General features: G+C 33.9%; 1 protein-coding gene across 3 annotated transcripts in view; it reads left to right on the top strand.

The window, feature by feature from the left end:
• Cadm2 (cell adhesion molecule 2) overlaps nucleotides 1-16,687 on the top strand; it is a 912,354-nt gene that overhangs the window by 834,720 nt on the left and 60,947 nt on the right. For 2 of the 3 annotated variants that reach the window (XM_034515864.2, XM_034515863.2), the window contains one exon: nucleotides 655-774. The exons of the other annotated variant lie outside the window; for it this stretch is intronic. In XM_034515864.2, coding sequence (XP_034371755.1) covers nucleotides 655-774 — 120 coding nt within the window. The remainder of the gene's footprint in view (nucleotides 1-654; nucleotides 775-16,687) is intronic. 3 annotated transcript variants of the gene reach the window in all.

Raw genomic sequence — 16,687 nt, 5'->3', positions numbered from 1 at the left:
CTGCAAATTTGTTAGAAGGCGTTACCAGCTAATTGGGGTAAGAATTGCAAGACTTTAAACTGTACATTAACATCGTTTGTGAAAACAGGAGGAGCACAATAACAACAACAATAACAATTGGCTTCCTTTGTTTGTTTGTTTCTAAAGATTGTGCTCATCCAATTTCCTATCACTTTCCTGAAAGGAAATACAGAGGCACTTAACATGCATCTGCATATTCATCATTAACGCTTCTTTAATCTTTTATGGTGGTATTTGTGTTTCTTCCTGTATGTGATGTTTCGTTGTTTACTTCTTTGACAACGCATGTCATTTTTTTGCTACTGCATGTGAGAGTTTTCGAAGGCCTCAAAGAACAAGTGAACTCTTGTCATTTTAAATTTCACTGGAAATGTTGCACGCTACTTACTCATTCTCAAACATAGCTCCCAGATCTCTCTTTTTTCTGTGTGTGTGGGGGGAGCATAAAAGAGAAGTGAAAGAAAAATGACAGAACCTGTGTGTTGCAGTTGTTGTGTACCTGTTTTTTCGTTCCAGCTTTAAACGATTACGCCTAAATAAGATGTGTGTATTTATCATTTGAATCATTTTGTGTTTCTCTTTTGTTTGCATGATATGATTTTATTTTATATTTTGTTTCTTTCCACTCACCAGATGTTCCCAACACTTTGCTTTCCACTACTATCATCCCCTCCCTTACCACTGCACCAGTAACAACCACTGTAGCCATAACAACCAGCCCAAGCACATCTGCATCAAGCAGCAGCAGAAGAGGTACAGTATGCTTCTTTGTTATAGCCTCAGAAGCCCAATAAGCAGAGCTGTGTAGAAGAGTATGATTTAGAATAGAATAAGGAGATCCAATTTAAATATTTATCTTATCTTAATTATATGATGTGATTAGGTCAACAAGATTAATATGAAGAAGAATTACTAAAGGAGAATAGGACTCAAATGGTTTGTTCTATTTTTAGTGTCGCTTATGACTAGTATCCAAATACTATGTGATGTTGTTTAAAATTATATGCATCTCAACGACACAGAGCAAACTTGAGATGTGAAGATAGCACACTAGGGTTTGATTTGCCTTGAAATGTAAAGAAATAACATGCTCAATGATGCGGTGATAGCACTTGGCTGTAAATATTCTACTTTAATATCATTGACTTGATATTCCTCTACAAATTGAAGTTTTCACGGTGTTGAAATTTTCTAAAATGAGCAGTCATGTGTGATTCACCACCTAAGACTTGCAAGAAAATACTCAAATGTATGTCACCAAAAAATTGATTCCACTGATAGGATATTCTAGAATGGAATGTTGTAGAGAATTCTGACCTAATAGGAATTTATACTTGGCTTGAATACTTGGTAATTAGTATTCAGATAAGCACTTTATTTCAACCCCAACTCAGCAACATTACATAAGGGAACTGAAGTAGCCACAAAGGCAAATTAATAATAATAATAATAATTACAGAAATTATAGAAAAATATGCCTTAATTTTAATATATCTACACCAAAGTACAGAGAGTTTCTTATTTAACCCTCCCTTTCCTTACTTACATGCATTTTGTGTCAGAGCTATACTAACGTATTAAGTATAACAATTTAACTTGATGTTCATTGAGATTGTATGTTCCTACAGGTAAAGAAATTGTACAAAGAATGGTTTATTTTTACCTTTTTAATATCTTGCATTACATAGTTTTATGGTACAGTATATGTTTCTCCTTGAAATTTTATTCATTCTTGGTAAGAAAAAGGGTTGTAGTCTTAAACAACAGTTTCAAAAACCTGTTTTTCTCTTGTTGTGAAAAAAATATCTGATCACTGTTATTAATAATCATATCCAGGGATATTATAACATATCACTGAATGGTAAGTAATTTGATGTTAGTGGCAATGAGTTTCCTATAAATATTTTGGTTATTTGTGTTTGATGAATGAATTTATTTTCAGCTTTATCTGTTAATTTATGGAAGCAGGATTTAAGTGTTTTCTTATAGATGCTTATATTACGAACAAGGGAACTAACAGAAAACTATGAGGCAAAATGACATTATTTAAGGCATACGAATAACAGAAATCTTTTTTAACCTTTCTTTTTCTTTTTTTAAGATGTATTTTTTTATTTATATGAGTATACTGCAGCTGTCTTCAGACACAAACTAGAATAGTACACCCAATCCCATTACAGATGGTTGTGAGCCAACATGTGGTTGCTAGGAATTGAACTCAGGACCTCTGGCAGAGCAGTCAGTGCTCTTAAGCGCTGAGCCATCTCTCAAGCCCCCCAGAATAAAAGAAATCTAAACTTTCCAATTATCCTTCCAATATTATTACAGAGTGTAATTTATATATTTATAGCATCATAATTTTTAAAATTATGTATATATCTATATATGTACTAAATGGAGAGAATTGATCTCATTCTCTCACAAACATACAATGAAACACTAAAAGATATGGTCATGTTGGTGAGACTTCACAGGTTTAGCAACAAGACCACCCAAACGTGAACAAGGATGGTAACAACGAACATGCAGTACTACATGGGGAAAAAATCCCATCGTGTCTCAACCTGTCACCAAGAATTACAGGCAAACGATGGAAGTGGGGGTAGAGAGGTGACCCTCCCCAGAGATGAACACTATAATCAGCCCTGAAACCACACATACAAGTAACAATAGGTTATACATGGAAACATATGTGCATATCAATTCATATACCCATGCAGTAATGTTGATTGAAGAGGAGGACATAAATTTGAAGGCGAGCAAGGTATTAGGTACATGTGAGAGCCTGGAAGGAGAAAACAGAAAGGAAAATGTTACAATTAAACATGATCTCAAAGTAATAAAATTAAAATGACATTCATCCATATACATAAAATATCCTTTTTTAATTTTCCTATTTAAACATAGAAATAAACAGAATGCAGTAAAATATAAAGTAATAGAATATGTTCCTGAATATGACATATTTTTGTGACATTAAAACAGATACACACACACACACACACACACACACACATGTACATAGAAGACCATGAATGTTAGCTTAGTCCCCATTATTTCTCTTTTATATTCAATCAATATCAGGAGATAAGAGACATAACCAAGGTCACCTATACCACTTATTAGTGTGTAAATAATCAAGTGCATATTTGAGGAAGAAATAGTTAAATAATGTATTCAGTAGGTAATAAAGACTGTGAGTATTTTACTCTGCATGTTTTGAGATATTGAGTTCTTGCATACTGCCAATCAGCTTTGATGGGTTTTTATGCAATTATATTTGCAGGTAATTTATTATTCAAATGTCATGAAATCTTTCAATATTGTGATTAACAGGAATGACAATAAAACTATATTGTCTAAGAAAAACTGAGCACTCCAAAGGGAAAGAGTAAGATCGTTCTGCAAAATTTCCTGTTGTTTATATTTTTTTTTCACTGAATGCAATATGAAATAAGTGGAATGCATAGGACTTTAGTAGGATTCAATAGAATTTCTTGAAATCTCATAAATTGTAGCATTTATCTTTATATGTATAAGAAGTTTTAACAAATGAATCATGGCTAATATCTACACTGTTTTATTCAATACATAATATACATGAAATTATAAATAAATTTACAGAATTATAGATGTATGTGAATAAAACGTACCAAAACTGTCTCCAAGTCATCTCAATCATGACCTTGAGATCTTGTTTATCTCCTGAGGTGGCAAATGCATTACTTATGAGAATAAGACTGAAAACCATCTTAATTATACAAGGAAAAGCTTTATTAGATAAATCATATACCCGCAAAAGTGTTAAATCGTAAAGACATTAATTTCTTTGAGTACCTGTGGAAAAGACAGGGAATAAATACTAGAGTCATTTTTCAGATTTAGTGGTGGGTCTTTCTTTGAAGAGGTTTTGAGATTTGAAAGGAGAACTAAAACCAACAGTTAGCATTTTCATCAAAACAAACAGATAAACACAACGCAGAAACACATTTCCCAAAATTCAGTAGTTTAATTTTTTTCAATGATTTAATATTACAAGTTTATTTCAGAAAATATCAGTAGTGACCTATATTCAGAAAAGAATTTGAAAGTGTTGCACTCAGCCATCTCTCCTGGTTATACTTATGAGCAGAGAAAAAGAAGTAATACTTGGAAATGATCAGAATGGCAAAGCATCATTTACATTATATGGCTGTGATATGAAGACACATTTGGATCCTATTCTGGTCCATTAGGAGCGTTTCTTGGCTTCAGTGTGACTACTGTATTGGCTCACAATCAGTTTTTTTAGTAAAATATATTCAAATTACCAGTTTGTTTTTCTTCTAGCTATGGTTGCAGTTCACGTCTTAGGTCTGGAAGCAATTTTTAGCAAAATTCCACGACCCTCCAAGGTCCATGACATCACAGGTCTGGGTCGTTGCCTATGTTTCTGGTAACAGGCACAATTTCCCTTTTATTATAGCAGAAGCTACTATAAAATCTCGACAGTGTCACTGCCTGAACATAGAACAGGCATGCAAATGTAGGCAGCAGAATGCCTAAGAGGCATCAGATCTACAAAACTAAAGGCAACTAAGAAATGTGGAAAGAGAAACAGTCTTACTCACAGAAAAATATACGGACTGATTATCCAATATATACAAGTAACACAATACAGAAAAAACAGGTTGTTTTTATATATTTAGGAGTATATATGTATATGTATATGCATATACATGAAGGTATGCTGCAACAATTAATATAAAACAGAGGCCATGAATTTGAAAAGAGAGGAAGGATGATTTATGGGAGGTTTTGAGGGAGTAAAAAGGGGTTAATATTTTATTATAGTCTTAAAAGCTAAAAGAAACAATTTTAAAAGAAGTCTTTTCAAGTCTTTTCAAGAAAAGATATAGACTTAGGCCAGATTTAGCCACTTGATAACTAACTATCAAGGTAGACTTTTGAAAAACTGATTTAGTTACTTTAGAAAAATAAAAAGTCTATATATAATTATTCAGTATATATTTAGTATATTTTAAATAAAATTCATTATTGACTTCTTAAATGAAACAAATGTATTCTTACATATCTCTTTCTATGAAATATTTTATATGTATAGTAATGACCTGGTCAGTATTAAGATTTTTATGTCCAATGATTCTGTTCAAACAATCACATATTTGAAAACATAAAATGGTAATTAAATTGTTTATATAATCAATATAAACATCAAAATTATAAGTTTTATTCTAGAGAATTTTATACCAAATTTTGCAATTCATAATTTTAGGTAAAATTGTGACACATAAAAGTTAGAGGCAAGCTATCACAGAATGTTATAAAATAGCCAGTATGTCTTATGATAAATATTTTACCTTTATCAAGGTAATTCCTATCTAAAACATAGATTTGGTATATGGTAAGGGTTTAATGCATATATAATAACTTCTACTTCTGTCATCAAAGTGTAGAAGGTAACAATACATTCTAGTCAAGAAAGATTCACACTTACCAAATGGTCATTTCTCATGTGTCTGTCTCTAGATCTACCAGGGTAATAGTATTCAAATAGATGAATCTTCAGACAAAATGTGTGTCTGTGTGTGTTTGTGTGTGTGTGTGTGTGTGTGTGTGTGTGTGTGTGTGTCTTAGTTAGGGTTTCTATTGCTGTGAAGAGACACCATCACCATGGCAACTCTTATATTGAAAAGCATTTAATTAGGGCTAGCTTACACTTTTAGAAGTTTAGTCCATTATCATCATTGTAGGAAGCATAGCACCTTGCAGGCAGGTATAGTGATAGAGAAGGAACTGGAAGGTCTACATCTTGATCCACAGACAGCAGAAGTGAAGATTGAGACACACTAAGCAGATTTGAGCTTATCAGACCTTCAGTGAGATCTACTTCCCTTGAAAAACCCACACATACTCCAACAAGGCCAAAACATTTAATAATACCATCTATGACAAAGCATTCAAACACAAAAACATGAATCTATGAGGGCCATTCCTATTCAAACCAACACAAAAACACACACATTTGAATATATATATGTATATATTCAAATCACCACATATATGTGTGTATCTGTGTATATATATATATATATATATATATATATATATATATATATATATATCTGTACATTCAACCTTTTAGATGAAAAACTTTAGCATGCATCTGAAATTAATATAGCTTCAGTATAGACACTTTTTAAAAAAATCCCAATGCTCAAATTGTTCTTTTGGATCTTGAGAACTATCCAAAAGGGTTAAAAATATAATGTATTAAATATAGCTGAGTATAGAGAACTATATATGTGAACACATTCTTCAAATATTAATTTTAAAATTTTTTTAACAAATGACTAGTTTTCTTCTCAAAAGACACTGAACCAGTCATAGTGAGTTTATTTTCACACAATTGAGCTGTATCCTTTGAAAATAAAATTTATCTTTTCATTTACTTTGAGTAAACATAGAGAATTTGAGGTGGATTATCAAATTCTACATATATTACTTTACTATAGAGCAGGGGTCCTCAATCAGTTGATTTGATATTAAAAAACATTCACGAATGATAACCAGAAAATGTTGTATACACTGTAAACTTGTGTACCAAAAGCATTTACTTAACTAAAACAGGTTTAAATCAATTATTTTAAATGTGTTTTGCTATTATTCCTATATGTGCATACTGTGTATAATATGTAGGTGTGAATAGGTTCTGAACCCTGTACACCTTCAATCATTTTTTACATGTTTTCCTAAGTATTCAGTTGTTCCTTTATTATATAAATGGCTTTAAATAGAAGAATATAATGAGATAAACATTTGTCAGGATAAGAAAAAAAAAAGAGATTGAGCCATAATAAAGAATGATTGCCTCGCAATCATGACTGTTCTGAATTAGTCAAAATAAACTCACTCACATAGAACGTTAAGAATGTCAAGAGTATATCATTTTGACACAGTTAAGTCTCAGAGTGTGCAAATCAAGAAGTTGTTTATGAGCTTTTATTGTGGGTGTTTAGCTATTAAAAATGTTTCTGGCTTTATGGTAGTAATAAAAAACAATTTGCATGGTGTTGTGAGCTTTTAAAAATTAAGTGCCAATATGTTGGGGCTTATTTTTCTTTACTTGACAAAAATGAAGTAATAATTTCTTATCCAGACAGTCTGCTTGTATCTGAAAACCTGTTTATGGAAAAAAAAAGACAGGTTTTGGTATTTAGTCTACTATAAAAGGTAATGATGTTTCTTCAGTCTTTGGATTGCTCCTATATTATGAAGTACTTTGGGTTTTTTTGTTGTTTTGTTTTTAATTGGATATTTTAGTTATTTACATTTCAAATGTTATCCCCTTTCCCAGTTCCTCCTCTGCAAACCCCTTATGCCATAGTTCTTAGTATGCTTCTATGGAGGTGCTCCCCTACCCACCTACCCACTCTCGCTTCACAACCCTAGCATTCCTCTACACTGGAGCATCAAGACTTCACTGAGCCAAGGGCCTGCCCTTCCATTGATGCCAGATAAGGCCCCTTCAGCTCCTTCAGTCCTTCCCCTACCTCCTCCATTGAGGTCCTTGTGCTCAGTCCAATGGTTGTTTGCTAGCATCTGCATCTGTATCTATCAGGATCTGTCAGAGCCTCTCAGGAGATAGCTGTATCAGGCTCCTGTTAGCAAGCACTTATTGGCATCCATAATAGTGTCTGGGTTTGGTGTCTGCATGTGGGATGGATCCGCAGGTCTCTGGATGCCTTTTTCCTTCAGTCTTTGCTACACTCTCTGTCCCAGTATTTCCTTTAGAGAGGAGCTATTTTGAGTTAAAATTGTTTCTTTTTTGATGGTTCATAATGAAAATTATATATATATATATATATATATATATATATATATATATATATACACAAACATATATACATAAACCTTCTTTCACACAGATTCATCTTTGTTATTTCTCACTTGGAATGAGCAAACAGTGCATGTATTCTATTGTTAGAGGTACTTTAGTTTCACTACGTCTATGCTGCACTGCAACTACTACATGGACTGTTAGCATTGCAAGATGAGGGTCAATTGCTGCGTTTTGTAGCAGAGCTCATATGAAAGAGGGATGCACAGCACTTTTTTAACTGATCATTTCTAAAATGAAATGAAGAATTTAATTCTGATTCATGTGAACTTGTCCTCTGACTAAGTTTGAAAGTTTTCGATCTCCACCAGCTTTTGCAAAATATAACAGGAAATAGAACACTGGGGGTTACGAATTATAATACAGGAAAATCTGTGTCTATATTTTTCCCAATACCATTCTATAAGTACAGTGAACATATAGGCTATACTGTATTTTCACAGACTGTTCTTATGGGTTGCCTCCTATAAGACAGCAAATGCTTTAAGGCATGTTTTTTTAACCTTGCCTATTTGACTTACATAAACGTAAACCAATTCTTGTTATTAGTTCATATATTTTAAATCAATAGAACTATTTTTTTCATTTTCATGTACATGAGTTTAAGAATATCTTAAGTGATTGTATGGTAGAAAATTCTTGATTTTATACAATCTAGTAAGTAACTAGTATTTCTTCCAATACAACCTCTCAGAAACAAGAGATTCCTTAATCAATATTCTATAATTTCTGTATGAGTTCAATATATATATATATATATATATATATATATATATGCTTATTTCTGTAACTATTAAAGTTATGCCACAATTATTTCAGAAAGCACATTGCTTTTAAAGAACCAGTGCTAAAAGGACTTATATATGATCTACAGTTTCATATTTGAAATGCATGACTCATATATGAATATATATTTCTAGACCATCACTGAAATTACTTTTAAAGTCATTAATAAACTATACAGGCTGCATATTTCTTACTAATGGATGAATTAAATTAGGAGCTGTGCCTTTGAAGCTGGAGAGATTGGCAGCGGTGCCCCTGTTGCTTTGACACTCTGCATGAAGCATGGTTAATAACTGCAATGTAAGCTCAGCGAAACACTGAATTGATACTAATTACACCAACTTCGGGGGAGAAGATGACCTTGGCTTTAGCTGAAACTTTTAGCCAGGACAACAAATAAATCCAAATGCCACAAAGCATGACTTCTGAAAAGGGTCTAATAAAATCTATTAACTTTGGGGAGTTTGTGGAATTGCAATAAGTGCCCAGATAATTGTAGCATTTTAAACTGCTTTTGCTTCGCTAATACAGTAGTTTCCTATTGCTCTCGTTCCCAAAGAAGCTCCTATTCGCTTTCGATATTCATTTAGGTTAGTCTGCGGTCAGAAAATTAAAGACTTCTTGAGCTAGCTGGTGTGAGGTACGTGTAAGGTGATTACAGAGTGAGGAAAAAAAATGGAAATAATGTTTATGCATTTTCAGTCTCATCAGTACTTGCGTGGAAATTCTGAAAATGCTGATTCTGACACAAATAAACACCTTTTGAAAATGAGTAAAGTATTTTATTAAATATATGGGGAGAAAGCAGAAGAGGATTTCCAATATAAAAATATTTAATAAAGTTTATTTTTGAGAATATAACTAAATTATAGCATTTTTCCCTTCACTTTCGCTTATAGGATTTCTCCCTTTGCTTTCTCTCTCCAAACCCTCCCATAAACCAATTTCCACTACCTTTCAGATGCATATATTCTTAATATACAAATATTCTTAATTATAACCTGTTCAGTTCATATAATGTTACATCTATGTATATTCTCAGGGCTCAAAGAACTACGGACACTTGAGGAAAGCTAGATTTTCCCACAGAAGAGCACACCGACTGATTGCCTGTCCAGTGACACACAGCCTGTATGTCATTTGTTTTTAGCCGAAGTCTGTGCCTAGTTTGGAGAAACAGTATAGGATGAATAATTGACAGTGAAATACTTTTAGAAGCATGTCAAAAGGGCAAAAGGAAGAAACCATCGTTGCTCTGAAAGAGCTGGAAGCAGAAGAGGTCCAGTTCTAACAGCACAGTCATTACCATTTTACCTCAGTGAGGACCTTGAGAGAAGTAAGATTCAAATAAGACCCTTGTTCTGCCACTTACTGGACTTCTGTAATTCTCCAAAGAATCATAGTGCAGCAAGGTAGAGACTTCCCGGGGAAAACGTGATGTAGAAAGAAACTGGAGATTCCACGGGGAATTGAAAACAAACACAGATTCTGAAGTTATACTTGCTTATCAAATGGCAAGATGTCAACCCCTAACTACATGTTTTATTTCACTCCAAATCATACAAGTGTATAAGAGAAAAATAGTGATTGGCTAATAATAATGATTGAAGAATTTTGTTCATCGTTCTAGATATATCATTTCATTTTCTAGACTGTAACTGTGAAGATGCCAGCACTAGATAGTGGTAGGCTGATGATGAAAATTTGTCGGACTGCCTGGTTATTGAACAGTTAAGCATTTACAAAAATATATCCTTCATCATTTTAGTAGGTCACTTTCCAAGAAAAAAATAATGTGACTTTTTTCTTGCATACAGAATTCACTGAGTAGGGAGAGCATTGCCATTAAAATATCTTCAAATCATCCATGTATAAGGGTAAAGTCTCTAAGCCTCTGCTTCCTGTGTTACTTATTTATTTATTTATTTATTTATTTATTTATTTACCTGTGTGGAGTAAAATTGTTGCTAAATCTTGACTACAGGGAGAGAAAGGATCTGAAAATTAATTACCAGTAAATTAAGACAAAATTATGCAAATATGTCTTATTAGTTTTCTTTCCATTAAGAGAATTTCAACATCACATAGACAAATAATTTTAGCTCTGAAATAATAGCTCTTCAGAAAATGCACTCATTCTCTTGAACGATCTTCGCAACAGAAATCCTAGCTCATAGCACACCATCTGATTTTTCTTTGATGCTCTTAAAGTATGCACATGTTATTAATTCAGTCATGTTGCCCACTAAAAAAGCCATGTAAATAAAAACTCTTCTGTTTGTTTTCCCTTTGGAGTTTATCTCTTTGCTATAAATTGTGACTGTGGCAATTTACCTGTTGAAAGCAAAATAGTTATACCTTTAGTAGAATTATAAATTTCTTTTAAAAACCTGAGAATGAAATCAAATTCTCTGATTTTTTTATGTTTTGATACTAGAGAATGAGTCATTTTCTAAAGATGTTAGTAAGTTTATCTGGCCATGACCTCATAATATTCTTTTGGGGAACTGTATTGGATAGCTTTAACTCTACACAAGTTAGAATCATCTAAGAAAAGAGAACCTCAACTAAGAAAACGCCTTCATAAGATCAGGCTATAGGCAAGTCTGTTCTGCATTTTCTTATTAGTTATTGATAGGAAGAGAGCCCATCCCATTGTGGCTGTTGTTATCACTGGGTTCTATAAGAAAGCAAGGTGAGTAAACCATAAGGAGCAAGCCAGTAAGCAGCACTTCTCCATGGTCTGTGCATTAGCACCCACCTCCCCGTTCTTGCCCTGACGGAATTCCTGTCCTGAGTTTCATCCATTATGAATTGTCATGTGGAAGTGTAAGCCAAATAAACCCTCTCTTGCCCAAGTAGCTGTAGTTCACAGTATTTCATCAGAGCAGTAATTAACCCCAAGTAAGACAGAAACTAAAAAATAATGAAGCCTTAACTCCTAGTCAGGTGGAGTTCAGCTTTTTCTGCCTCGGGTTAAAATTAATGAATACTCTTCAATAAGGATCATTTTCCTATTTTATATTTATGTTTTAATGGTTCGTTTTATTGTTTTAGTTCTGTACATGAATGTGTGTGACTGGCTGTGTATTCTTGAGCAACAGTTTGTCTAAGAAGACAGAGATGGCAACTTTCCCCGAAGCCAAATTTGTATTTCTCACCATGTGGGTGCTAAACACTGAGCTCAGGCCCTCTGCAAGAGTCGTATTGGCTACAAACTACTGAACCTTCAGCATCTCTTCTTCCTTGAAATTGGTTATCTCCTCGCTGCCAAAATATTTGACAAAAGCGATGCAGAAGGGAATATTTGAGATTTTAGTGAACATAGAGATATAGTCCATTAGAATAGAGGTGGTCCGCTGGTGTGATCTGCTCCAGCTGTGGCAGGCATCAGAATTAGGAGCCAGCAGGCTACACACTCCATCTCAGTAAGAAAGCACAGAGGTGACAGTTTGTATACAGCTTGCTTCCTCCTTTTCCTTTTATCCAGTCCTGGACTTGAGCACAAGGGAACTTGTCAGCAACCTCTGGCATCCGTTTTCCCTCCCAAGGTATACAACCCTGTTATTGTTCCCTTGAGAGCCACCAATTCTTGAATTCTACGACCCATTATCTCTCTCTCATTTACACACATGAGTTTCCTTCCATTTCAGAGGCCATATTGGTAATTTGGGTTACAATCTTTCTGCGATGTGAAAGGATTTGAAAAATCTCTAAATTCTGCAGCACAACTAAAATTCTAAAACACTATTCCAAAATTTCAATTCCTTTAAATTGAGAAAGTCTGAAAGTTAAACTGAATGAAACCTGGATTATTATTAAGACAACCTCAATGTAATGTTGATCTCATTTGTTTGCTTATTGTTGTCTGTTTTTATTTATGTCTCCATTTCCCACATGTATTCCCATTGTTGTTCCTGTTCCTACCGTTCATGTATTTATTTTCCCAGTTGTTCGTTCTCATAAATGTGTGCATCTAAACACCCTGTACCACTTCACTTGTGGGAAACGCAAATATGAGTTCCAAATGTGATGACAAAGCACATATGACCACTCTCACATTTCCATACTGAGTTCTGGTCTTACAGATGAACAGTAATTTCACCATGGCTAAATCAAAGTTTAAATTCTCAACAAACATTATCTTCCAGTCCTGTTGAAATACAGGACTCAGCCTTTTTTATGGAATATTCATAATTTATTCTAAAATTCTCATGGACATATACAGTATATCTTGTTCATATCCAATCCTATGCCCCCTTCCACTCTTTCTTATACATCTTTAATACTTCTATCTCCAATCTTCAGAACCTACTTACCTTTCTTTCTTTCTTTCTTTCTTTCTTTCTTTCTTTCTTACTTTCTTACTTTCTTACTTTTTCTTTTTTTGCCTTATCTCACAGAGTCTAATTAATGCTTTCTACATATACATGGGCGAAGAATGCTCACTAATACATGGGCAGCTTATCAGTAGTCATATTCTAAAGACCTCCCCTTCTTATGAAGATAACAATTGCTAAAAGCTACTGAGAATGAGCTGAAATCTCCTGAACGTCTCTGCCATTCATACTGACATTCATGTAGACCGACCTGAGCATGGTCAGGTCTTATGTCTTTCTCACCATAACCACAGCGACTCTACCAATTCTGCTGCCATTACATGACCAGAATAACACTGCATCACATTACTTCTCATTGGTCATCTCTTATGTCCTTCCTGCTTTCTTCTAAGATATTGCTTAAGAGTTGGCAGAGAAGTTAATATCAATGCCTTTTATGAATGTTCACTCAAAATGACTTATTCTCAGCACTTTTATGAGTCTTTGTATAAGACACTGACCATTGCAAACACTCTCTTCTTAGACTATGATGTTGAAAGCACTAGTAATCTATTGATATAAAAATATTTATAGGCAGTTTGATAAGTTCATTTAGCAAAACCACAGTAGTAGATTTAGATTTCCCCTTGGATCTGTCCAGGTTTTATTGCTTGTTTGTTTTCAGTAATGGGATTTTGAATAGGTTTGTGTTACCAGGTATGAATTACCTTTTGTAAATAAAACATCAAATACAGTCAGAAAGCAGTTACCCCGTAACAATCAAGCCACTATGGTACCATTCGGAGCATCTTTAAACAAACAGGTTAGCTTTGATATATGCAGCATTAACCATTGAGTAAGCATGTTGATGGGTGTGCTCTTCAGTGACCTTCATAAGTCCTTCTAGCACCATGAAATGTGGAAAACTGAGAGGAAGCTTCCAGGTTATAGGAGATATCTTTTTAACTAGATGAAAATGGGTAGAGCAAAATAAAATGATTAGAAGCATGACAAGCGGGCACCTATCATCTGGGGTTGTAGTTAAGTTCTCACTTATAGCAGTGTAACCTTATGCAAATTACAATAATAGCTGGAAATGTGACCCGACCCAAAACCATACATGTACTTCAAGCATTATAATGTTTGCTTTTCTTCGTTCGGCCTGTTTTGTAAATTCTTCCACAAAATTTGCAGATGACAAAGTTGTGTCAGAACACCAAAAGGTTAGATTCGTGTGAGTGAAAAAGAATGATGCCCGCATTGTAATTATTAAAAGCAGATGTGGAAATATTCAGAACTAACTTAAAACAGTGGCACATTCACAAGACGTTTTAGCTGTTATAGGATTTCTCACTAAATTTTTAGAACTATCTAAATGATAAGATGGCTTTCTTCTTTTGTGCTACCGATGAGGTCACTGACAATTATTAAATAGGAGCAATATTTTGCAGTGTTTGCCCATCTCTTTCTTGTAAGTAAGCGAAAATTCATATGATCCCCTTATATTTTAGGAAGAATCTCATAGAAATCATATTCTACCACAGAGATGCTTGCACAACTATTTTCAATCTCTGTCTGTTCACAATAGTAAGAAGCACAATCAGTCTTGAGGTCAATCAATGGATGACTACTAATGAACAGATGAATAGATTATTTAACTATAATATATGTACACAGTGCAATTTTATTTATCTTAAATATGAAATTAAGGAATTTTCAGATACAGATGAATGGTCTGGAAAGTTACTATTGAGTCAGATGATTTAAATTTATAAATACAATAAGTACCACGTTGTACACAGTTCCTAGCCTATATAGGGTCTGTGTTTGTGTGAAAATAAATGTAAACAAAGACATTTCTATCCTGTATTATTTGGATAATTGTAATATATAAATATTAATAAAACCTAGAATGTCAGAAAGGAAACCAAGAGATGATAAAATACATGATTGGGTGTGATAGGAGAAGGACGAGAGGGTACATGTAACATGAAGAGGAAAAACACTGAGAGAAAGGATGCAAATCGGAATATTAGAGATAAGAAAGGAAAGTATCTCTTCAAACATAATTATTTGAGAATTCTTATAATGAGATAGGATTCTATAAGGAGAGGAACAGAATCACTAACTTGGAGCCTTGGGGACTCCCAGAGACTGAACCATCAACCAAAAAGTACACATGGGCAGGACTTAGCTCTCTCTCTCTCTCTCTCTCTCTCTCTCTCTCTCTCTCTCTCTCTCTCTCTCTCTCTCTCTCCTGAATATATGCAACAGATGTGTAGCTTTGTCTTTATTCAGGTACCCCAAAACTGGAGTGTGATGGGAATTGGAGTTTGTTTCTGTCTCTATTTCCTGTTCCCCTAAGTGGGCTGCCTCTTCTGAACACAGTGGAAAAGGTCCTGCAGTGATTTGATGTCCAGAGTGGTTTAGTATCCAAGGTGGCTCCCCCTTCTCAGAGAAGAAGGGAAGAGAGGAGTTGAGGAAGGTCTATGTGAGGTGAGACTGGGAGGCGAATGGGAGACTGTTATTGGGATGTAAAGTGAATAAATAAATTAATTAATGGAAAAAAAGAATAATCATAATGATATCTAACATTTTGTATGCTGCTTTTAAAATGGTTAAAACCATGTCTGTCATTTTAATAATCTGAGAGATTTTGTATAAAGATGAAGCTCTCGTTATAAAGTATGTTCATGTTCCACATTTATCTTCAATGATTTAGGCTTGATGATGTGCTGTTATTGCTAACTACAATTCATATGCATGTTTGAAATGCTCACCTGTGAAGCTGCTTAATGATCAGAAAATTAACTTGATTAAAATAGATTTAAAATAATCTGGTAAATTAAACAGCTGTGTGAGACTTTTGATATAGTTTCTTAACACATTCAAGACAAGATAAACACTCATTATTATGTCTCACTATCACAATAGTTGCCAGTGAGCACCTTCATCAGATTCCTCGAGTGTGTACATAATCCTCCTGAAAACAGGAATAGACTTTGCCAAATTTATGGGAATACAATTTTCATATTCTTTTTATAACATGGTAGTTGTGAGACTATAGTGACACAGTACAACATAACTATTTTATGCTTCTACCTACATATTTAAAACAAGGACAGATGGCCAAGGAAAGTTGTTGTTTGCTGGTTTATTGAGAAACCATGACATTATGTCACCTAAGCTAGTATGGAAGTGAGAACATGGGATCACAAGAAAGACCAGATGTGCAGATGACCACACACTTGGATGGTCTGACAGAGCACCCTGTTTTCATGTTTTCTTCTAAAAGAAATCTGTGGCAGGTGTTCTTTTCCATCATAAATAAATATCATCTTGCAATTTCTAATTTTGTGGTAATTAAAATTCTATGATTCAGAAACAATAATAGAGAAAACAACAAAACATGTTTCCTGAAATATTTTAAGATTCTCTTAATTGAAAACATTGGAGGATAACAGCACATATCTTATAGGTTTGAATTTGAAGTTCTTCTAATTCACTTTTTAAAATTGCCGCTATGCATTGTTCCTCATGGGTTTTGTTCTAAGTGCATGTTCCAATATTCTCATGGATAGAAGATATTAGAGGTAGTTGTAAATTAGAAATAAAATTCACAGACATATATTTTTCGTTGTCCCAAACCTGCTTGTATATA

Source organism: Arvicanthis niloticus, chromosome 12 (assembly GCF_011762505.2).
Source record: "Arvicanthis niloticus isolate mArvNil1 chromosome 12, mArvNil1.pat.X, whole genome shotgun sequence".
In the NCBI taxonomy this organism is placed as follows: Eukaryota; Metazoa; Chordata; class Mammalia; order Rodentia; family Muridae; genus Arvicanthis; species Arvicanthis niloticus.
Note: the sequence above shows the minus strand (reverse complement) of the source record. Positions and strands in the feature narration are given on the sequence as shown.